Source organism: Camelus bactrianus, chromosome 6 (assembly GCF_048773025.1).
Source record: "Camelus bactrianus isolate YW-2024 breed Bactrian camel chromosome 6, ASM4877302v1, whole genome shotgun sequence".
Taxonomy (NCBI): domain Eukaryota; kingdom Metazoa; phylum Chordata; class Mammalia; order Artiodactyla; family Camelidae; genus Camelus; species Camelus bactrianus.
In genome coordinates, this window is record NC_133544.1 from 57,216,042 (window position 1) to 57,240,437 (window position 24,396).

The following is a 24,396-nucleotide window of genomic DNA, read 5'->3' on the forward strand; positions in this document are numbered from 1 at the left end:
GTTGCCCATTAATGGGAGCGGGTACTAATATTTGTTGAGAGTCTACTATTTTAAATAATAGTGTTATGAAGTTATTATTAATTACTATAACGTAATTTTGTATTTAGTTTGCTTCCAAATCTGAAGTATTTAACACTGACTTTGTTAATTCCTTGGATGTTAAAGTTTGCTCCTTAATGATGTAGTTTCTAAGTATTTCCCAGTTTTTCAGTAAGTTCTAAAGAATGTTTAAAAATCATTAAATAAAATTACCTATATTAGCGTTTGCATTCAGCTTAAATTTTGTTTAAAGTTAGAAATATCTTACAGTAAAACATTTTAAATAATCCTTTGTTTTAAGCAATATATTCTTGTTTTAGAAATACGGAAACAACAGTAACTAACATACTTCAGATTGATAGTGTTAGCTGAATTGATGTTGAATGTTTTGCAGTGGTGACCTCTAGTGGCCTTGCAGTTTAAAAAATTGTTCTGTCAATGTTAAGTAATTTTTTTAGATTCTCATGTGATAATCACATACTGATTGTTGAATAATTCAGGTAATAAAATACGGTCCCAGTGGGTACCTTTTATCTATATTCAGAGGAAAAAGTTATCTTAAAAATTAGTAAGATTTTGTTCCTCTGAATTAAGTAAGATTGGTTGTGGTAACAAATTTATAAAAGTTCATTTCTGCCTTACAGTGTGTTTATAGTAATTAATTCCAAGGTAATAATCTAGTCACTTCTATACTCTTGAAATCAAATAATTAAAAACATTAAGATTAGTTGACTCGGGCAAATTAAAAAATGAAAATTTATGGTTATTTTTAAAGTTTATCCTTTATTGAAGTTACTACATATTCCATTCTTGAACCTTTTTCTCCTCTTAACTAAAGGACCTAGGTCTTTGACCTTATCTTCACAATAAAGATATACTTCTTAAATCTAACTCTTAAGAGTGAAATTAATTTTTTAAGGATTTTAAAATTGTGAAATATAATTTATATTCAAAAGAAGTGTGTCAGATATAATTGCACAGGTTAGCTAGTTATTATAAAGAGAACAACCACACAGCACTCTTGGAGAGATCAAAAATTAGAGCACTGCCAGCACCCCAGAATCCTTAAAACTTGCCCCTTCCAAATTATCACTGTCTCCTTCCATCACAGGGGTGACCACTATCTTGACTTTTGTTTAATCTTTTCCTTGCTTTTCTTTTTTCATATGTTAAGTTTTTTTTTATATTTAAGCATGCATTTTTCACATGTATTAGTTTAGTTTTGCCTGGTAGTGAACTTTATGTAACTGGATCATATAGAATTCTGTCTTTTGTGTCTTGCTTTTTTTCTCAACATTATATTGGTTCATCTTTGTTATGTGTAGATTCAGTTTGTTCATTTACTTTGCTCAACCTTAATAGATAATACAAAACTTTCTAAAAAGGCTATACCAGTTTATGGTCCCATAAGTCATTTATGAGAGTTTCTGTTGATTCACATCTTCCTCAACAAATAGTATTGTCAGATTAAAACATTTTTAGCCAATTTGGTGTTGTATTACTTTACTGTATTTTTAGATTGTATTTCTCTGAATGCTAATGAGGTTGAGAAGTGTTTAGTATCTTGATGCGCCATTTTGATATCTTATGACCTGGTATTGTCAGTCTTTTTATACTATTTCTACCAGGCTGGGTGTTTTTTTTTTTTTTTTTTTTTTGGTTATTAGGAGCAGATGGGAATTATATATATGAACCCATTCTCAGCTATATGTTTTTGCAGATTTCTTCTTCCATCTGGTTTGCCTTTTTTAAAAAAGGCTTAGAAATAGTTTTTAAAACTTGTGCTAAAAAGAAAATATTAACTGTTCTTAAGTGTACAATTTAGTAGTGTTAAGTATATTCACATTGTTGGCAAACAGATCTCCAGAATTTTTTCATCTTGCAAATCTGAAACATTAAACTCAGTAAACAATTCCTCTTTCCCGCCTTCCTCCTCACCTTGTAACTAGCATTCTACTTTCTCTGTCAATTTGACTACTTTAGATACCTCTTAAAAGTGAAATTACACAGTTTTTTTGACTGCCTCATTTGATGTAGCATATCCTGAATTCATGCATATCCTCATTCATGTAGCATGTGGCAGGTTTTCCTTCCCTTTTAAGACTGAATAATATTTCTTTGTATATACCACATTTTGTTTATCCATTCATCAGTTGATAGACACTTGTGTTGCTTTCATGTCTTGGCTACAGTGAATTAGGGCAGTTGTGAATTTGGATGTACAGTATCTTTTCAAGACCCTGCTTTCAATTCTTTTGGATATATACCTAGAAGTGAAATTGGTGGATTATACGGTAGTTCTGTTTTTAATTTTTTGAGGAGCCTCCATACTGTTTTACATAATGATTGCATCTTATTATAATCCCACCAACCATGCACAAGAGTCCAAATTTTTCCACAACCCCACCAACACTTGTTAATACTTTATTTTGAACAATTTTAGATTTACAGAAAAATTAAGCGGATTTTTGACAGATCTCCCATAATATGCTGTGAGGCTGCAGCCCACCCTTCTTCAGGTTTCCTGTTATTAACATCTTGCAGTAGTGTGGTACATTTGCTCAGTTAACCAATTTTGATACATTATTATTATTAATGTTTGTCCATAGTTTAAAGTTCATTGTGTTGTACTGGTTTTTCAGTTTTGGCAGATGCATAATGTCATGGATCTACCATTATAGTACCATATAGAACAGTTACACCATCCCTAAAAATTCCCTGTGCTTCATCTGTTCATCTTCCTTACCCCCAAGTGCTTGGCAACCACTAATCTTGTTGCTATTTTGATAGTTTTACCTTTTCTGAAATGTCATATAGTAGGAATTACGCAGTATGTACCCTCTTCACACTGTCTTCTTTCACTTAGGAATATCCATTTAAGATTTTTCCATGTCTTTTCATGGCTTGATAGCTCTTTTTTTTTTTTTTTTTTTATTGATGAGTAATGTTCACTTGTATGGATGTGCCAGAGAATAAACAAAATCCATTCACCTATTAAAGGGTATCTTGGTTGATTTCAAGACGATTATGATTAAAGAAGCGACGAACATTCATGTTCAGATTTTTGTGTGGACACAAGTTTTTTGGCTAATTTAAATAGGTACCAAGGAGCATGATTGCTGAATCTTACAGTAAGAGTATATTTAGTTTGTAATGAACTGCCAAACTCTCCCTAAAGTGGCTGTACCATTTTTGCATTTCCATCAGCGGTGAAAGAGTTTGTGCTGCTTCACATCCTGGCCAGTGTTTTGGATTTCAGCCATTCCCATGGATATATAGTGGTATCTCTTTCTAATTAGCGTATTCCTGATGACACTGATGTGGAGCATCTTTTCATATGCTTGTTTGCAATCTGTATAACTTCTGGTGCCTCCTGCTATGGAAGGTTTCTTTGGAGAAGGGTCTGTTCAGATCTTTTGCGCTTTTAAAAATTGGATTGTTAATAAGAGTTAGTTGTTAATAGTTGTTCTAAGAACTTCTGGTGTGTTTTGGTTACTAGTCCTTTATCAGATATGTATTTTGCAAATACTTTCTCCCAGTCTGTGGCATGTCTTTTCATTTTCTTAACAGTGTTTTTGCAGAGCAGAAGTGAAGTGTTTTCAATTTCTAATAAAGTGTAACTTAACCATTTTTTTCATGCATCATGTGTTTGGTTTTTGTATTTAAAAAGTTATTACCAAACTCAAGATGACCTAGATTTTCTCCTGTGTTACTGTCTAGAAGTTTTATGGTTTTGTATTATACATTTAGCATGTATTATTATATGCTTGTGTATAGTATATATATGTATATACACAGTGTATATAAGCATATATATATATTCATTGATCTGTATATATAGATATAGTAAGTCTTAAAGTCTGGTGGTGTCAGTCTTCTGACTTTGTTCTTCTGTGTTGTGTTCATTATTCTGGGTCTTTTGCCTTTCTGTATAAAGTTTAGAATCAGTTTGTCAATATCTACGAAATAACTTGATGGGGGTTTTTGTTGAGATTGCATTGAATCTACAGGTCACGTTGGGGAGACCTGATGTCTCAAATTATTGAGTCTTCCTATCCATGTGCATTGAATATCTCTCCATTTATTTAGATTTTTCATCAGTTTTTTGTTGTCCTCATGAGATCTCTGTGCATCTTTTTGTTAGATTTATACTTAACCTTTTAAGAGCTAATATAAATGATATTCTGTTTCAGTTTCAGTTTTCAAATTCCAGTTGTTCGTTGTTGGTATATAGAAAGGTAGTTAATTTTTGTATGTTATCTTTGTATTCTGAAATCTTGCTGTAATCACTTATTAGATCCAGGAGGGTTTTTGTTGTTGTTGTTATTGTTAATTCTTTGGAATTTTCTATGTAGACAGTCATGTCATCTGCAAACAGTCTTTTCTTCTCAATCTGTATAATTTACATTTTCCGGGTTTTTTTTTTTTTGAAATGGAATGCTTCATGAATTTGCATGTCATCCTTGTGCAAGGGCCATGCTTATCTTCTTTGTACCATTCCAATTAAAATGTTTTTTACTTACTTGTTGCATTTGCTAAGACGTTGAGTATGATGTTGAATAAAAGTGATGAAAGGGGATAGCCTGTCTGTGTTCCCCATCTTAAGAGCGGAAGCATCTAGTTTTTTACCATTAAATAGGATATTGAGCTGTAGGTTTTTGGTGGATGATCTTATCAGTTGTGGAAGTTCCCCTCTGTTCCTAGTTTGCCGAAAGTTTTTGTCATGGATTGGTGTTTGATTTTGTCTGATGCTTTTTCTATATTTATTATTGTGGTCATATCCTTTTTCTTCTTTAACTTGTTTAGCCAATTAACAATAGATTGCATAAATAGATTTTCAAATGTTGAACCAGCTTTGCCTACCTGAAATAAATCCCACTTGTTTTAAAATTCTTTGTATATACTGTTGGATTCAGTTTACTTCAATTAATATTTTGTTGATGGTTTTTGCATATATTTTCATGAGAGATTATTGGTCAGTAGTTTAACTTTCTTGTGACATTTATCTGATTTTGATAGTAGGGTAAGGCTGGCTTCATTAAATGAGTTAGCAAGTATACCCTCTGCTTCTATCGGGTAGAATAGGTTGTATAGAATTGGTATCATTTTTTCCCTTAAAAGTTTGGTAGAATTCACTGTTGAACTCATCTGACTGAGCCTGGTGCCTTCTGCTATGGAAGGTTATTATTGATTCAGTTTCTTTAATAGATACAGCTCTATTCGGAAGATGTATTTCTCCGGTGTGAAGTTTGGTAAATTTTTCAAGAAATTGTTCTATTTCATTTAAAGTACCAAGTTTGTGGGCATAGAGTTCATAATATTCCTTGGGATCAGTAGTGGTAACCCTTCTTTCATTTCTGATAGTAATTTATGTTTTCCCTATTTTTCTTGGTTAGCTTGGCTAAAAAGTTGATCAGTTTTATTAATTTTTTCATAGAATCTTGTTTCATTGACTATTGGCTTATTTTCAGTTTCATTGATTTCTGCTCTAATTTTATTTTTTCCTGCTTGCTTTAGATTTATAATGCTGTTCTTTCTCTACTTGCTTAAGATGGAAGCTAAATTGTTGATGTTAGATCTTTTCTAATGTCTACATTGACTGTTGTAAATTTCCCCATAAGAACTACTTTTTCTGCATTCCACAAACTGTGGTGTTTTATTTTTGTTTCCATTTAGTTAAAAATACTTAAAAATGTATCCTGATACTTCACTGACTCGTGTTTTTCAACAGTGTGTTGGTTTAATCTTCATGTATTTTGAGGTTTTCCAACTATCTTACTGATTTGTAGTTTAATCCATTGTGATCCAATAGCTCGTATGAATGAAATAATACAAAATTACAAAAAGGCAAAAAAGAGGGGATGATAAAGAAGCAAAGAACAAGTGCAACAAATAGAAAACAGTTATGAACATGGCAGATGTTAATCCACCTGTATCAGTAATCACTTTAAGTGTGAAGTTAAAGCCAATTAAAAGACTGTCAGAATAGAGAGCACATTTGTATGATTTCTAATGTTTTATATTTGTTAAAGTGTGCTTTATAGTCCAGAATGTGTCCTGTCATGGTGAATGTTCCATGTGACCTTGGGAAGAATGTATATTCTGTAGATGTCAATTTCCTGATTTTCTGTATACTGCATCTGTCAGTTACTGATAGAAGGATGTTGAAGTCTCCAGCTGTAACAGTGGCTTAGTCTATTTCTCCTTGCAGCTCTGTCAGTTTTTGCCTCACATATTTTGACACGCTATTGTTAGATGCATTCATGTTAAGGACTTTTATACCTTCTTGATGAATTGACCTCTTCATCATTATGTAATGTCTCTCTTTAACCTTAATAATTTTCCTTGGTCTGAAGTCTGTTTTGTCTGAGATTAATGTAGCTGCTTCGTCTTTCTTTTGATTATTGATGTAGTAAGATTAACATCTACCATGTTTGTAACTGTTTTCTCTTTGTTGGACTAATCCATTCATCTGTTGATGGACACTTGAGTCACTTGCTTCTAGGTTTTAGCTATTATGAGTAGTGCTACTATTAACATAAGTGTACAAATAGAGCAGGCTTTCAAGTCTTCGGGTATATACCCAGGAGTGAAATTGCTGGGTTGTAGGTAGTTCTATTTTTAATTTTTGAGGAACAACCATACTGTTTTCCACAGTGGCTGTACCATTTTATGACACCAACTATACATAAAGGTTCCAAATTCTTCAAATTCTCACCAACACCTGTTTTGTTTGTGTGTGTGTGTCTGTGTGGTCTTTTTTCTTTTTTGTTGTTGTTATTTTTTAATAGCCATTCTAATAAGGGTGCTGTCTCATTATGGGTTTGGGTTTGGGTTTTTTTTTTTTCTCCCATTCTCCAATGATTAATGATGTTGAGTGTCTTTTTTTTTTTTTTTTTTTTTTTTTTTGCTTACTGGTTGTTTGGTTATCTTCTGTGGAGAAATAATCTATTCAAGTCCTTTGCTCATTTTTGAATTGAGGCTTTTTTGTTGTTGAGTTTTAGGAGTTTCTATATAATCTGGATATTCATCTTAATCAGATACATGATTTTCACATATTTTCTGCCATTCCATAGGTTGCTTTTTCACTGTGTTGACAGCATCCATTTATGTGCAAAAGTTTTACATTTTCATCAAGTCCACTTTGTCTATTTTTCATTTTCTTACCTGTGTCTTTGGTCTTATATCTAAGAAATCATTGCCAAATCCAGTGCTGTGAAACATTTCTCCTATGTTTTTCTTCTAATTTTATAGATGCAGGTCTTTGATCCCTCTGGAGTTAATTTTTGTGTATGTGGTTAGGTAACAGTTCAACTTGATTCTTTTGCTTGTAGATACTCAGTTTTCCCAGTACCATGTATTGAAGAGACTGTTCAATCCCCGTTGTATAGTCTTCAAATCTTTTTGAAGGTCATTTGACCATATATGTAAGGGTTTATTTCTGGTTTCTCTATTCTGTTCCATTGTTATATATGTCTGTCTTTTTGCTAGTAGCATACTACATTGATTACTGTTGCTTTGTAGCATGTTTGGAAGTCAGGAAGTGTGAGGTCTCCACCGTTGTTCTTTTTCAAGGTTGATTTTGCTCTTTGAGGGCCCGTTGAGCTTCCATGTAAATTTTAGGATGGATTTTTCTGTTTCTGCAAGGAATGTCACTGGGATTTTGATAGGGATTGCACTGAATCCATAGATAATTTTGGGTAGTATTGATATTTTAATACTACTAAAATTTCCAATCCATGATGTGGAATTGTTTCCACATATTTATGTCTTTAATTTATTCAGCAACGATTTTTAGTCTTTTTTATACCAGTCTTTCACCTCCTTGTTTAAATAACTAAGTATTTTGTTCTTCTTGATGCTATTGTAAGTGAAATTTTTTCAAAATTTCCTTTCATGATTGTTCATTGGTAGTGTAGTATAGAGTTCATTTATTGAAGTGTTTTTGATTTTTGTGTGTTGACTGTGTCCTGGTATTTTGCTGAGTTTGTAGTCTTAGCAGACTTCTGTGGACTCTTTTGGGTTTTCTACATCTAAGAACATATCATCTGTTAAGAGAGATAATTTTACTTCTTCCTTTCTAACTTAGATTCCTTTCATTTTTGTTGCCTCATTGTTCTGGCTATGACTTCTAGTACTTTGTTGAACAGGAGTATTGAAAGCAGGCATTCTTGCCTTGTTCTGATTTTTGAGAGAAGGTTTTCAGTCTTTCACCATTGAGTTTGATGTTTGTTGTGAGTTTTTTATATATGGCTTTTATTATATTGTGTTGGGATAGTTTCCCTTTACTCCTGGTTTGTTGAGTGGGTTTTTTTTTTTTTTTTTACTCATGAATGTGTTCCATTTTTTCATATTCTTTTTCTGCATCAATTGAATGGTCATATGCTTTTTGCCTTTTATTCTGTTAACATGATGTATTATATCCATTGATTTTTTTCTGTTAAACCATCCTTGCATTCCAGGAATAAACCTCACTTGGGCATGATTTGTAATCTTTGTAATATGCTCCTGAATTTGATTTACTAGTATTTTGTTGAGAGTTTTTGCATCAGTATTTATAAGAGATATTGATCTGTAGTTTTTTTGCGGTGTCTTTATTTACCTTAGGCTTTTGGGAAAATACTGGCCTTATTGAATTAGGGAATATCCCCACTTACCTGGAAATATTTTAGAAAGATTGGTGTTAATTCTTTAAATGTTTAGTAGAATTCACTAATAAAGCCGTCAGTCCAGAGTTTTTCTTGTTGGGACATTTTTGATTACTGATTCAATTTCTTTATTACCTATAGGCCTTTTCAAAAAAAAAATTTTTCATTATTCAGTCTTGGTAGGTTTTGTTTATAGATTATGCAATTTGTTGGTATACAATTGGTCATAGTATTCTCTTATAATCCTTTTTACTTATGTAGAATTGATTGTAATGTTCCCACTTTCACTTCAGAGTTCAGTAATTTGTGTCTTTTTTCTTAGTTCAGATAATAGTTGTCAATTTTGTTGATCTTTTTGAAGAACTAAGTTTTGATTTTGTTAATTTTTTTGCCCTGTTTTCCTCTTTTCTATTTCACTTCTCTACTTTAATCTTTATTATTTCTTTCTTTCTGCTAGCTTTGGGTTTAGTTTGTTCTTGTTCTAAAATTCCTTAAGTTTTAAAGTTATATTATTGATTTGTGATATTTTTTGCTTTTTAATGTAAGCCTTTATAGCTATAAATTTTTCTTTTAGCAATGCTCTTGTGGTGTCCCTTAAGTATTGGTAAGTTGTGCTTTCATTTTCATTTTTAAGTATTTTCTAATTCTTTTGATTTCTTTGTTCTGTTAGTTGTTTAAGAGTGTGTTTAATTTCCGCAAATCTGTGACTTTTTCAAATGTTCTTTCTGTTACTGATTTCTAACTTCATCCATTGTGGTTACAGAAAATTTTAAATGATCCATTTTAAAATTGATTAGGCTTAATTTGTGGCTTAACATATGGTCTGTCTTTGAGAATATCCCATGCGTATTTTAGAAGAAAGTTTAGTCTGTTGTTGTTAGGTAGAGTATTCTGTATGTGTCTTTTAGATCTAGTTGGTTTATTGAGTTGTTCAAGTCTTTTATTTCTCTATCTTCTGTGTGGTTCTTCTGTTACTGAGAGTGGATTATTGAAGTCTCCAGCTATTATTATGGAAATATTTTCCCCTTTAATTCTGTCCATTTTTGCTTCATATATTTTGATGATCTCTCATTAGTTATGTAAATATTTATAATTGTATTTTTTTGCTGTATTGAATCTTTTATTGGCATATAATATCTTTTGTCTCTCATAACCTTTTTTGATTTAAAATCTGTTTTGCTTAACATTAGTATAAAAGGTTTGCAAAATTTGATAGTAAATATATTAGGCTTTGCAAGCCACAGTGGATCTGTGCTGCCTATTCTAATTTTGTTCATTGTTTTTTTTAAACCATTTTTTACTCGGGGCTGCCCAAAAACAAGCCTGATGTAGGTTGTCAATTCCTGCTTTATCTTAAACAGAAGTTTTTTAATTGTAGTGAATGTATCCATCCTCTTCTTTATTGTTAGTGCTTTTATTCAAGAATTCGTTCCTTAATCTGAGATACATCCTGAAAGCGTTATAGGCATACCTCATTTTACTGCATTTTGCAAATACTGCATCTTTTACATATTGAAGGTTTGTGGCAATCCTTCATCAAGCATATCTATTGGCACTGTTTTTCCGAAAGCATTTACTCACTATGTCTCTGTGTCACATTTTGCTAATTGTCACAGATTTCAAACTTTTTTTATTATTACATTTGTTATGGTGGTCTTTGGTCAGTGATCTTTGATATTACTACCCTGACTTACTGAAGGCTCAGATAATAGCACTTTTTAGCAATAAAGTATCTTTAAATTAAGCTACATATGTTATTTTGAGGAGCATGTTGCTCTGGTACACTTAATAGAGTATAGTGTAAACATAACTTTTATATGCAGTGGGGAATCAAAAAATTTGTGACTTGCTTAATTGTGGTGATCTGGAATCAGACCTGCAATATCTCCAAGGTATGCCTGTATTGTTCTGCCTTCATATTTAGATCTATAATCCTCCTGGAACTAATGTGTATAATGTATCAGGCATAAGTTCTTCTTTATTTTTCCCTCTATGTATTCATCCTATGTACTAAGTACTATTTTTAAAGTGAGCATTCTTTCTATTCCTATTATTCTAGAAATGAACACATCCCAACTTAATGAGTTAAATTATCCAGCTAAATCCATTTGTTCTGATTGCAAGCTCACTGAAATTTTTAAAAATTAAAAAATATCTTAAGTTAGCTTAAAAAGTAGCCTACTTTCTCTTAATGAACAAATACATTTACTGGTCATCTCAGCAGGAGCATGAGAGTTAGTTTTACTGTAAATGTGTGCATTATGGCAAATATCACTGTACAGATGCTGATCTCTAAATGTTACTCTTTAGTGTGGGTGAATAAGGGAGGCTGACATGCTGGGAAGGGCCAGAAAAAGATGGAGAGTTGCCTCTTTGAGGAAATAAGGCAACTGAAAGGAAAAAAAAATTCTCTCACAGTAGAAAAATGACAGCAGAAAGTAATGAGGTCATTGAACATAATGTGGCTTACGTTAAGCTATTTGCAGTATTTTGGATAATTGTTTCAGAAATTGAAATGATTTGGAGTGGGGTGGGTGGAATGGAAAAGATGATAAATTTTTAAATATTTCATGAAAGAAATACTTTTGAGGTAATATTACTGTTTTTTTAAACAACCAGTATCTAATTTGGGGGAAAATATTTACTTGTGAATGTAATACTATTTTTTAGTTCTTTGTGACTTGTTTGTTAGAAGTTAGGTGCAATTTTTACATATAAAGTTTCCTTTCAATATTATATAATAATTAATTATTAATGCTAGAGATCATAAAGATTATAAACAGCTAATTTATAGTTATCTTTATTTTTTTTATTGAATTATAGTCATTTTACAATGTTGTGTCAAATTCCAGTGTAGAGCACAATTTTTCAGTTATGCATGAACATATATATATTCATTGTCACATTTTTTTCACTGTGAGCTACCATAAGATCTTGTATATATTTCCTTGTGCTATACAGTATAATCTTGTTTATCTATTCTACATTTTGAAATCCCAGTGTGTCCCTTCCCACCCCCCGCCCCCTTGGCCACCACAAGCTTGTATTCTGTGTCTGTGAGTCTGTTTCTGTTTTGTATTTTTTTAGATTCCACATATGAGTGATCTCATATGGTATTTTTCTTTCTCTTTCTGGCTTACTTCACTTAGAATGACATTCTCCAGGAACATCCATATTGCTGCAAATGGCATAATGGTGTCAGTTTTTATGGCTGAATAGTATTCCATTGTATAAATATACCACATCTTCTTTATCCAGTCATCTGTTGATGGACATTTAGGCTGTTTCCATGTCTTGGCTATTGTAAATAGTGCTGCTGTGAAGGTGCAGGTGTCATTTTGAACTAGGGTTCCTTCTGGATATATGCCTAGGAGCGGGATTCCTGGGTCATAGTTACCTTTATTTTTAAAGTGATTGTGTTTTCTAACAAAAAAGCTTGGTCAGCTACTTCTGTGAATTTTTAAATCTCGCTGTCATGAGTAAAAGTGCAGGGTTTTACATGAATTGCTTTCCTTTTTTCAATTTCCTATGCATAGTTAAGAAAAAAAAATGAAAATAAATGAACCTTGTATTTTTAGGCCCGGATAGCATTTTTGCAAGGAGAAAGAAAAGGTCAAGAAAACTTGAAGAAGGATTTAGTAAGAAGAATAAAGATGTTAGAATATGCATTAAAACAAGAAAGGTATGTGTGCCTTATTTTCTTATAAGAATAAAATAAGTAGAACAGTATTATTCTCTTATATATTATTATTGTACAGTGTGTTTGGAAGCTTTTTGAAAGGTACAAAAATCTGCCCAAAATAGAAGATACTTTGATTTGATTCTTAAATAGGAAAGGAAAAGAAAAAGAGATTACAATTTTTAAGTTGAAATAGTATCTTTTATTTATAGTGTTTAAGTTTTATTTTTTTCACAAATCAGGAAAAGTTTATTTTTTCTTTACTTGGGTGTATATCTTAGTTGGGTAATTTACATTGTTTTTTTCTTTTATGTGTGGTTCATGCCTTCATTTTCCTTTGCAAGTAAAGTTTAAAGAAATAGATATTCATACTATATTTTATTTGTCATTGGAGAAATATATGCCAGTAGTTACTTAACCTTGTAGAAAAGGAAAAAAAGTTTTTTTTACAATAACTTATTATTAAATTTTCAGGGCAAAATATCACAAATTAAAATATGGCACAGAACTGAACCAAGGTGATTTGAAAATGCCAGCCTTTGAATCAGGTAAACTTGATTCTTCCATTAACCCTTTTTGCCCCCCCATTCAAGAAAAATTGGTTTAAGCTCATTTTTACGTGACAGACATATGTTCTCTTTACGCCCATTTTGCTTTGATAACATTGGTTAGTTAGATGGTTGACCATTGTAATACTGTCTTTGTAGTACTGTGTACAATTTTGGGAAAGTAATAAATGAATAAAAGTAAGTAGCTTCATCTACATCATCAGACTGAGGTTATTTGTCCTATTTTTCTTATTTTGAAACCTGTGTAAAACTGGGTGCATTTTTGGTGGTAATGAGAGGTGGAAAGTGATGAGTAACTCTTTGTACACCTCTAGGCAATTCTTATCCCATTCTACATAAGCTTAATTTTTTATTAAAAGGTTATTTTTATTTGGAGATGCTGTGATTAACTCAGTTCAGTCCTAAAGAAATTAGAAATTTGGATTTGGAAACTACAGAGAAGAAGTCAAATAAGGATAAGGGAAGGAAGAAACTGTATCTAGTTAGCCTTGTTCTTAACTAAAACAGTGAGTTTAAGAGTGGTATCTGAGGAACGATAATTCAGGGAAAAGGGGTTGGTATAGGAAAACGCTAACAGGTTAGTGTTGATTTTAGGGTTTCATATGATTACAATTTGAGTGGTCTGGGATAATACATAAGGAATGTTTTTATTTATGTTAATATAACATTTGGGACTATTACTGCAATTTCTTATTTTTGAAGTGTATGTACAACCCACTTACATACATATTTTTATGTTTCAGGCAAATTGAATTCTGTACTGTTCTTGAATGTTGGTTACTAAGACAAGAAAAAAATGTGTTTATTTGAATATACAGTTTTCCTTCTCCTTCTATATTTATTTCCATACCTAATAAAGTCAAAGCATATATGGTAGGGAAAATAAAACTTACATATGAGTTTTTTTTTTTAAGTTGAGTGTTAAGAGTACATTTTTAATATTTAGTTAATAGGTTTTTAGTTTGCTGTTGAGTACTTAAACTTGGCAGAAACGCCCTATGTAGAGTACAAACTGCAGTTGATTTATTTTTGGGTCTTTTCCTCTCAACCAATTTTAACAGCACAACACTATCTTCCCAGTTGTAATATATAGAATTAAGAGACCAAGAAAGGAGTGGCATGGGTTTCCTTTGATGCAGCTTTTCAGTGGTTATGAAGACTCAGTGTGATGCTAAGAAACAATATTATGGTCTTCTTTGAAAAGCAATAATAAATGATAAAAGATGAAAGGTCTATGTATTTTGGATCATGTTTACTACAGCAGTCCCCTAACAGTTAGAGGGAATACAGTGGTTTCACCATAGAGAAAATCTGATGATTTCAGAGCTTTTTTTTTTTTTTTTTTTGACTCATTTTCTTTCTAATATGGCTGGAATATTCAGAAAATAAACAATTGCTTTGTATAACTTGGTCTGTGTAAATGTGAGGAAGGAGGCTAGTTGTAGCCCCATTGTCCCTGAAACTAGAGTCAGAGTTGGCTAACTGGTTTCAGTGCAAGTTTGTATAAAGCAAAATAATTAGCAGATAAATCTCTCCTGCCCACAACTGAAGTAGATACAAACAAGTCTGGTTTTGTCTGTATAAACTTAACTATTAAAACTTCCTCAAGCTGAGGAATAAAATAACATCCAAGTATTTTACTTATAAGAGACACAATCATAACAAAGTAGATTGTTTTTAGTGGTGTAGAAAGACTACTCAGGATGTTTAGTGGAAAACAAAGGAATAAGCAAAAGTATACCATGGGAACAATGTGATAAAATCATCAAAGTATAGATAGAGATAAATGTTAAATACAGTGTTGCTTTTTATATACCTAAAATAAATCAAAATATAAAAAAGAAAATGTGCAAAATACTGTTTTGAAAGAAGTACAAGATAAGTGTGTGTTTTATACCCCATATCAGTAATATCTATCTATATTCTAAACTTAACTCTGTAAAGCGGTTGTATCCATATATGTAAACAGCTCCTTTTCCTTACATTTGGGGGGAAAATCTACAACAGTAGAAATATTGGCAAAAGACTTGAAAAGCCACCCACTTTATTCCTTTGATAACTATGTAAGTTTAAAAAGCTAAAGCTCTAAACATTTTTAGGAACAATGAACAGTACATATATGTAAATTAAAAAATATATGTGCAGTAAAAAAAAAAAGAGCTATCAAGCCATGAAAGACATGAAAGAAACTTAAAAGACATATTATTACTAAATGAAAGAAGCCAGTCTGAAAAGGCTACAGCCTGAATGATTCCAGCCAAAGGACATTCTGGAAAAGGCACAGCTACAGAAACAATAAAAACATCATGGTTTCCAGGGATGTGGGGAGAGGGAGGGAGGGAGGGAGGGAGGAATGAACAAATAGAAGACAAGGAATTTTTAGGGCAATGAAATTATTCTGAATGATACTGTAGTGGTGACTGCATGTCATTATGTGTTTGTCAAAATCCATAGAATGTACATCATCAAGAGGAAACCCTAATGTGAACTGTGGACTTTGGTTGATAATAATGTGTCCATGTTGGTTCATCGATTGTTCCAAATATGCCACGCTGGTGAGGGATGTTGAGGGTAGGGGCATATATATGTGTGGGTGGGGAAGGCTATGTGTGAATTGTCTGTATTTTCTGCTCAATTCTGCTGTGAACCTGAAACTGCTCTAAAAAAATTGTCTAATAATAGTAAAAAAAAAAAAAGACTTGAAAAGCCACCCAATATCCAAATGGCCAATAAGCATATGAAATGATACTCAATTTTATTAATTATTGAAGAAGTTTAACTTAAAACCACAGCACAGTACAATTAGACACCTACCACGATATCAAAAATGCAAAAGAGGAAAAGTCAAGTGTTGCTGAGGATGTGAATCAACCACATTTTGTAGACCTGCTGGTGTTGGAATTCTAAATTGATAAAACTGCTCTGAAAGTAATTGTTAGTATAGGTTTCCCCACTATCCAAAAGTAAAGCATTCCTATGAAACCTTTCATAAGCCAAAATGGCATAGAAGGATGAAGCAATTACCTTTAGATACATTTTGCTAACGACACACAAAATAAATCAAGATAAAACACAGATGGTAACAGACACAGTTCAAAGCTTTGGTGGCATGATGCTAAGATGCCTTGTGTAGTTTCTGGGGGCAGAGCTTGGTAATGCCTCTCTTGCTTCTTGCGGGGAGGGAGTGGGACTGGGTGGGGAGGTGGCGGAGTGTGCTGCCACTGTAATGGTTCAGTGCAAAACACTGGAGGCTATTTTTTCTTTACACCTTTTTTCATAAACAGCAAAAATCCTTCTGGGATACTTTCAGTTAGGCTAGTGAAAACAGGTACTAAATGTAGGTCTTCCATAAAAGCAAGGTATACTAAAGGAAACTTTTGAAAAGCAGGGGATACCTGTATTACTAAAGGAAATGTAGTATGCCGTGTGGCCCAGTAATTCCACTCCTTGAATTGTTCATCATAAGGCATATATAAGAAAGTTCATAGTATTGTTATTTTCAATAGTAAAAATCTAGAAACAAATGTTCTTCACCAATAGAATGGATAAATATATTGTGATATTTTAGTATAAGGAAACGTTGAGCAACAAAAGTGAACAAACTATAACGATACTTGACAACATGGATGGGTCACATAAAATTGATATAAATGACTTCATGTATATCAAATTCAAAAATCTAGTGTTTAGGTATCAGGATAATGTTGATACCCTTTTAGAAGTATCTAGTGACTGGAAAAGGGCATGATGAAAGTTTTTGGGGTGTTGATGTTTTGTTTCTTCATCTAGATATTGGTTACATTGGTGTGTAGGCGGTTGAGCTCTAGGCTTAATCCTTAGGAACATTATTTGTAATAGTGAAAAAATGGAAACAAATTTCAACATTAGGGGACTGGTTAAATTAAATAAGTATATACTTCCTATGGAATATTATGTGATTATTTTTATATGATGATAATCTATATTTACTGTCATAGAATGTTCAAGATAATGTCACTAAGTGTCAAAAGCAGCTTATAGTGCAGTAACACATTGGCCCATTTGTTGTTGTTATTAAAGGAAGGGAGAAGTTTGTGTATGTATTTTTAGATGGAAAATGTGGAATGATAAAGTCTCAAGTACTAACACTTCTGGTGATAGGATTTAATGTATTTTTTGGTCAGTGAGTATGTGTTATATGTGTTTAAAAATAAAACGACATAAATAGAAAAATAAGGGGCTGTTAGAATGAGAATTATTTCTAGAAATCATAGATATTTCTGTGTTCAGGGAAGTACAAGAAGATATTAATAATGAATTGTTAGGGCTAGAGGAATAATGCCTGCAGAGAGTATTTGAATTACTACCAATAAATAGTTGTTCTCATGACTCTGAGGAGTCTAGTGAGAGTTCTTAACATTCAGTGCGAGAGCTTATCTTCTATGGCCCTCTCTGTTCTTTGCTTTATCTGAATTTTTATAATGGGAAATTACAGGAAAATATTTTTTTATTAGTGCCAATAAGTAGTTTTTAATTTTACTCTAGAGATACTTGTTGAGAGGTTAATTCATCTGAAATTATACTATTTATTAAACTTTTTTAATGTGTACACTTTATGTTACCTGAGAATAAAATATGACTTTTTACATATAGTAAAAATTAGTTCTAAAAATGAAATTGACTGTATAAAGTCTTGTATATAGACTTAGCATCAACTGATACAGATTCAAAATTAAGTTATTCACTAGTTATATATGTAATATTTTTTAACTGTTGATTTTGAATAATTGATGTAAATAGTAAATATAGTTGTTTAATTTTAAAAGCATTCAACTCAATTCTGGTAGTTAAAATTTATTTTAGTAACATATTTCAAAGCCTGGGCTTTTAATTTTTGAATCCCTTGTAGTAATAGTTAATGTACACTTGGGGTTTTCTCAATTTAAAATGATGGTGGTAACTAATTGTTTGGGCTGTCAGGATAAACATGTTTAAAATGAGTGACCCACAGTAAATGTGCAATAAAGGTTAAGTTTCTCTACCCTATATAAAATATTTAGGTATATTTTTGTGGGACTTCATTTGTAAGAGAACTTTGGCAATATTTTCATGAGTTGAAATCATGTGTATGAAAATTGTCTTGTTTTTGTGGTTTTTAATTTTTAGAAGAAACCAAAGACACGGAGGCTCCCACAGCACCTCAGAATAGCCAGTTAACGTGGAAGCAAGGCAGACAGCTGTTAAGACAGTGAGTAATGGTTCATTTTCAGCTTTCTTTAAGGATCTAGGTATGAAAATGTTTATTTTCAGTCACTTTGCAAGTGAAAAATTATTTAATGATAGTGGGACAATGTGTATAGTTTTCATATTGCTGCTTTTTTGCTTTATTAGATGCTTGGATCTCTTTAAAGTTTGTGTGCTCTTGATGATTCTCTAAATATTCCTCAGAATGATGTGGTTTTCTTATTTGTGGAGTAGATTGTCATAAAGACTGAATGTTTTGAAGGCCAGAACAAAAACAGTGTAGAGTTCATACTTATGGACATTCTCATTCCCATCATTGTGAAATTCACATGCTTGGTTTTAAGTGGAAGTGTGACTGGTTTACAGAAGGAATTTAACTGATTATCTGAAACTTTTCAGAAGAGGCTTGCCAAATCCTACTTTTACTTGAATTTTTGAGGAACCTTTTTGATGTTTGAATTCTTTGTTGTATTATAAGTATGTCTGTGGCAAATCTTACTGTCTTTTATCTTTATGTTCTTTTCTTTTCCCTTGTATTGTGAAAACTTTTGGTACTTTAGTACTACTGAAATCTGAGGTAATTTATAATCATTCAGCTTTTTCAACTCTAGTCGTCTTTACCTTCACTTCTGTAACCCAGTGAATTGTGGTCAGACCCTTCATCTTGTTATTACCTAGCACTTCCCTACCTCTGGAGTATTCCATAATCCAACAGTTTCATATTCTACCTCTCCCACTCCAGTTCCCATGTTTTTTGCCCTCTGACCTTACCTAGATCTTTAGATCCTTAACTACTTTGTTCTCCTATCTCCTCTACCTGTGGTTTGTTTTGTTGTTGTTGTAAAGTTTTTTGTTTTTGTTTTTTGGATTTTTTGTTGTTACTTCCCTAGCTCCTGCTTAAACCCCATGATCCATCACTGTTTTGCTAGTACCCTTAGCTTTCTTGCTGCCCACTCTCTACCCTTCTCCCATCAGTTATTTTATTATACTTACTGCAGTATCCCAGCCTTAGTTCAGTCTTATTATCTATTACTTCTGTTTCTAACTAGTTCTTGGAGAAAAATTCACAGAATTGTATGAATGCCATTATACATTCATGGTTTCCTGTCCAAACATTGCAGAGAGCCTTTTTCCATATCCCTGGTCATCTCTGGCTCCCATTGCCCTCAGTGGATATTCTAAACTTTTACCACATCTCAGCCTATTCTTCCTTACTATCATTAGAAAACCACAGATTCTCCTTCACTGAAAATATGAGGGCTGTCAGGTGAGAACTCTCATAACTTTTTGCTTTCCTTTCTGTAAATGTATTTAAGTCTCATATTCATCACCTCAGTTTCTAATGTCCCAGTCAACGAGTAATTTATCAATCTGATATCTTGGTGACTAAAACCCAAGCAAGTTTTAATAAAAACAGATTATTGTCTGGAAGGATGCTGGGGTAGCTAGCTGAGTTGAGGCAAGTGTTAAATAACTGAGTATCAGGAACGTAGGAGCTGAGGTATTACTGAAGATTTTTCAGGGACTGGAAACACCCAGGATATGTTCTTTTTCTCTGGTGTTTTACTCCTCTGTATATCAGTTTTGTTCTTTTCTCCTGAAAATCACTTCTTTCTAGGTGACAGGGGACCTCTTACTTTAGTCATAAGATTTCTGAGGATTAGATTTGGCTCGACTTAATCAAATAACTGCCCATGAGTCAGTTACTTTTATCTGGGTTGTATAAGATCTTGACTGTGTATTTGGACCACATGGTTAGAGTGTGGTGGGAGTTATTCCCCAAAAAGAGGATTGCATTTTTTAGAGGAGTATGATAACTGTAGAGAAATGATTTGCACAGTATGTCTCTCATAAATGCCTAATCCCATTGCCTGGATTTATATTCTGTCTCTTCTTACCTTTCTCTAAGAGTACTTTATCTCCATTGTCTTCTTTGTTCTTTTCTCAGCTGTCTAGTCTGATTTCCATGTTGATGTTCCACTGAAGCTACTGTCACAGACATATTAATGAGACCCTTTTTGTTCATATTTGATCTTCTAGAAATATTTGACATTAACTGTTCATTCTTTTTTGAAATTTTGTTTTTCTTACTTTCATCAAACTACTCTCTATCTTTTTTTAACCCTAATTTTTCAAGTTCTTTCTTTTGACTTTCTCTTATTCTTCTAGTCTTTTAGATGTTTGTGTCCACAGGCGTTCTGTTTTTACTTATGATTTTTCTTTGAGTAACTTCATTTAAATCCATGGCTTCAAATTCCGCCAAACACTAATGACTCCCAAATCTATACACCCATTCCAGTTTCTTCTGAGCTTTTGATCTTTCTTATCATTGTGCATAATAAATGTTACCATTTTCATAGACACTGCATGATTATCTGATTGTTACCCTCTAAACCAGATTCTGGCCCTTTATTCTTCGTTTTATTGAATAGAACCACCATGTAACATCCCAGCTAGAAGTCTGAAATTTTTCCAGAACTCATCTTCTTTTGTTCTACTGCCATATTTATTTGTGTACCAAGTCACTAAGATTATATTTTATTTTTCTCACATTTCTTCTCCTCTTCCCCAGTTTTGCTTCTTGCTGTGTTAGTGTCCTAACCGGTCTCCCGGTCGTTAGCTTTCACCTAAAAATCCTTTGTTACTTTGTTAGCAGTATATAAGGCTTCTTTTAGCATCTTCTCTTAGCCTGTCAAATACTTCAGGAAGAAGTTCTTTAATTTGTCACATAAAGCCATTCATGACCCATTATCTATATTTATGTCATGATTCAGTCACTTTCTTCCTTTTCAGTCTCATCCTACACCCTAGGTTAAGTATCCTGGTTTAGATACATAGAAAGTTTGAAGACCATGGGACTATAGGAGTGCTGTGAGATCTTAGCTCCTGGAAGGAGAACTAACCTATCCGTCAACCTATGGCTAAAAGCCCAGGTTTAAACTTAGCATATCAGTGTTCTGAGGTTTGTTCTATTCATTCTTTCTGGAATTTTTTAAAAAAATAATACATATCATCAACGCTCAAATGTGTTTTAAGAATCTAGGGCTTTTTAAGCTTTGGGATAATTGGTCCTTAATTAGTGTTAGCCATCTATATACTTTTTTATTTAAATTTTAGTTTGTAGTTGGCCTTGTTCTCTTTGAAGTGGAACTTGTCTATAGAAAAGAAAAGTTACTGAGTCAAAGAAAGTATATTTTATAAGATTATGGCTTTTTCTAAAATGCTTTGATATAATTTTGATTTTACATAAAATTTGCAGGCATTAGTAATAATTGGGATTTAATATTTTAAATTTTCTCTTACAGATATCTTCAGGAAGTAGGTTACACAGATACAATATTAGATGTACGGTCTCAGCGGGTAAGGTCATTACTTGGACTGTCCAATTCAGAACCAAATGGATCAGTAGAAACAAAAAATTTAGAACAGATCCTGAATGGAGGTGAATCTCCTAAGCAAAAAGGACAAGAAATCAAAAGGTATGATCTATACTCAGAGTTTAACATTGCTTGTATAATGGACATTATGAACTCTAGCTTCTTGTTACTGCTGTTAACAATTTTTAAAGCACGTAGAGTTCAGATTTAAAGACTTTTTCCCCCTAAATACTACTGTGGGCAAATAAACTTTTTTAAATTAGGTGCTTTTTAAGGTTATTTATCTTAAGTTTTGATGCCAAGAGAATGGCTTTAGTTCTCAAACTGGTGCAAAATTAAAATTTGAGGGTGATTTTATGTCGTTCAGAGTTATTTTAACATCCTGATTTAAAAAAATTTTGGTAGCATTTTCAGTAAATTATAATACTACTCTATAATTAGAATAGTGATGGTTGTTTAGACGCTAGTGTGAAGGAAACAAGGTTTTGCATTGTGTTTGGACTTAGAAAACTACCAGATAGACTTTTAAATTTTAATGCCTTTATTGACATATAATTCACATACCATGAATTTCATTGAGTTAAAGTATATAAGTTTGATGATTTTTTAGGATATCCACAGAATTGTTCAGCCATTGCCACAATCTTAAGTTTTGAAAATTTTTATCACTCCAAAAAGAAACCTCATACTCATTAGCTGCAACTCCTCATTTTTTCCTATACTTCTCCCACTCACCAATCATAGGCAACTATTATTTTCTATCTCTGTAAATTTGACTATTCTAGGTATTTTATGTAAATGATTATTCTGTGAGTAGCTTCTTTCATTTAGCATAGTATTTTAAAGATTCATCCATGTTACAGCATGTGTCAGTAGTTCATTCCTCTTTACTGCCAAATAATCTTTTCTATGGATTTACCACATTTTGTTTATCCATTTCTTGTCCAGTTAATGGGCATGTTGGTTGGTTCCACATTTTGGAATAATGGATAATGGTACTTTGAACATTGGCATACAAGTATGAATATATGTTTTCAAGCCTCTTGGGTTTAGCCTAGGAGTGGAGTTGCTAAGTTGTATGGTAACTTCGTGTTCACTTTTTTGAGGAATTTCCAAACTCTTTACCAAAGTGGCTGAACTATTTTACATTCCCACTAGAAATGTATAAGTTCTGATTTCTCTGCATCCTCGTCAACACTTGTTTTCTGTCTACCAGATATACTTTTGATTAATACAGACTTAATAAATGGCAGAGTCAAGCAGGTGGAACTTTCTTCATTTTTTACCGCTAGCTATTACCTTGATATAGATTGGATAGACAAAGAAAAGAGAAAGAGAATGGAAAAAACAAAACAAATTCATTGAGTTCATTTAGAACTTCAGAAATTAATTATATGTACAGTTTACAAACTGGCATTGTTTCATACTTTACACATATTTTATGACATGCAATTGTATAAAACATGTTAATAACTTTCAAATTAACATAATAAGCGTTCAGGGTTTTTATTTCTGAGAAATAAGGTCTCTTTAATAAAAACAATTTCACATCTAGCAGAGCCTTTATTTTCTTTACTCTGAATTTCAGGAATCATAGAGTGTTTTCATAGCATAAGAGAAAAAGTAAAAATATGCATTTTAAACTAAACTTGTCAGCTAACCAGGCTAAGTAATTCATAGGATTTATAAATATTTTAGAATAATGTAGTTTACTGTATCATACCTTTTAAAGCCATGCAAATGTATTGCTATGATAAATACAATTTTAAAACCTAAAACTTGAATTCTCACTGTTGACACAGAAATTTTTATCCAAGAGAAGATAATACTTAATTTTCCAAACTTAAAAAGTCTTAAATTTAGTACTTTTAACTTTTCTGTCATTGATGTGCCAATTTTGTCAAATATTTACTTTGCCCCAAATATTTAACACCCAAATATGGAGACATTTTGTAAATGTTGAGCTGAAAGGTATGTGTTTTGTTATTGTGGTAGTTTTTTGTTTATTTTTACTAACTTGCATTTGAAAAAACCCAGCTCTTTCTACATTTAGTTTTTATATAGGTCTTTGAACAATGTGCTGGATTAGGCAGAGTACAATAGACCTATTAAAGCCCTATGTTATGATAAAGTACTATTAAAAAATAGTCTGAATTGTGTTCATTAGTTCTTAATTTGGACTAATGGAACCAGTTTGGGAGAGGAAAAAACCCTATATTTTAGGTTATTATTCTTTTCTGTTCCTTACCCACATGCACTGTTCATGTGGGTAAGGATATTTAAGATCGTCCAGTTTAACTCCTAAAATTTACAGGTAAAGAAACTGAGGCAAAAAGGTTTAAATGACTTTACCAAATTCAGGCAGCTAGTAATGGAAAAGGACTTTCATTGTGAGAGACTATATTCAGCTGAAACTATCACTGTTTTGCTGCAGCCTCTGTTTTTAGACATTTAAACAATTTTAAACAACTATTTGAAAACCCTTTTTGTACATAGAGGAGGAACTCCGATTATAGTTTAAAAAATGACTTCATAAGTAGGTAAAAATAGATGATCACTTACATATTAAATGAGTGGTTCTGAAAGACTTGAAAGTATTTCTTTAGTATATTAAGAATCTTGTTTTCTAGGTAAGAAAACTTGTGAAATGGATTGGAATGTTCTATATCTGATTAACATAACTTTCAATCTGGGCAGCCTGATAAATTAAACTTTGTTTAAGGACTAAATTAAGAATTGAGTCCCTAAGTATTTAGGCCAAACTGTAAGAGGTTGTAGAGCTATAAGAAATGGTTAAGTTTAAACATTCTTGAGTAAAATATTTAAGGGATGCCTTATAAGTAAGTTGTCATTTGAATTTC

General features: G+C 32.3%; 1 protein-coding gene and 1 pseudogene across 4 annotated transcripts in view; one reads left to right on the forward strand and one right to left on the reverse strand.

Annotated features, from left to right (window-relative positions):
* Nucleotides 1-24,396, forward strand: part of STRN3 (striatin 3) — an 88,294-nt gene that overhangs the window by 28,731 nt on the left and 35,167 nt on the right. For all 4 annotated transcript variants that reach the window (XM_010963015.2, XM_045522657.2, XM_045522658.2 and 1 more), the window contains exons 2-5: nucleotides 12,266-12,369; nucleotides 12,841-12,914; nucleotides 18,081-18,162; nucleotides 21,464-21,637. In XM_010963015.2, the coding sequence (XP_010961317.2) occupies nucleotides 12,266-12,369; nucleotides 12,841-12,914; nucleotides 18,081-18,162; nucleotides 21,464-21,637 (434 nt within the window). The remainder of the gene's footprint in view (nucleotides 1-12,265; nucleotides 12,370-12,840; nucleotides 12,915-18,080; nucleotides 18,163-21,463; nucleotides 21,638-24,396) is intronic.
* LOC123619150 (U6 spliceosomal RNA) lies at nucleotides 4,466-4,578 on the reverse strand (annotated as a pseudogene).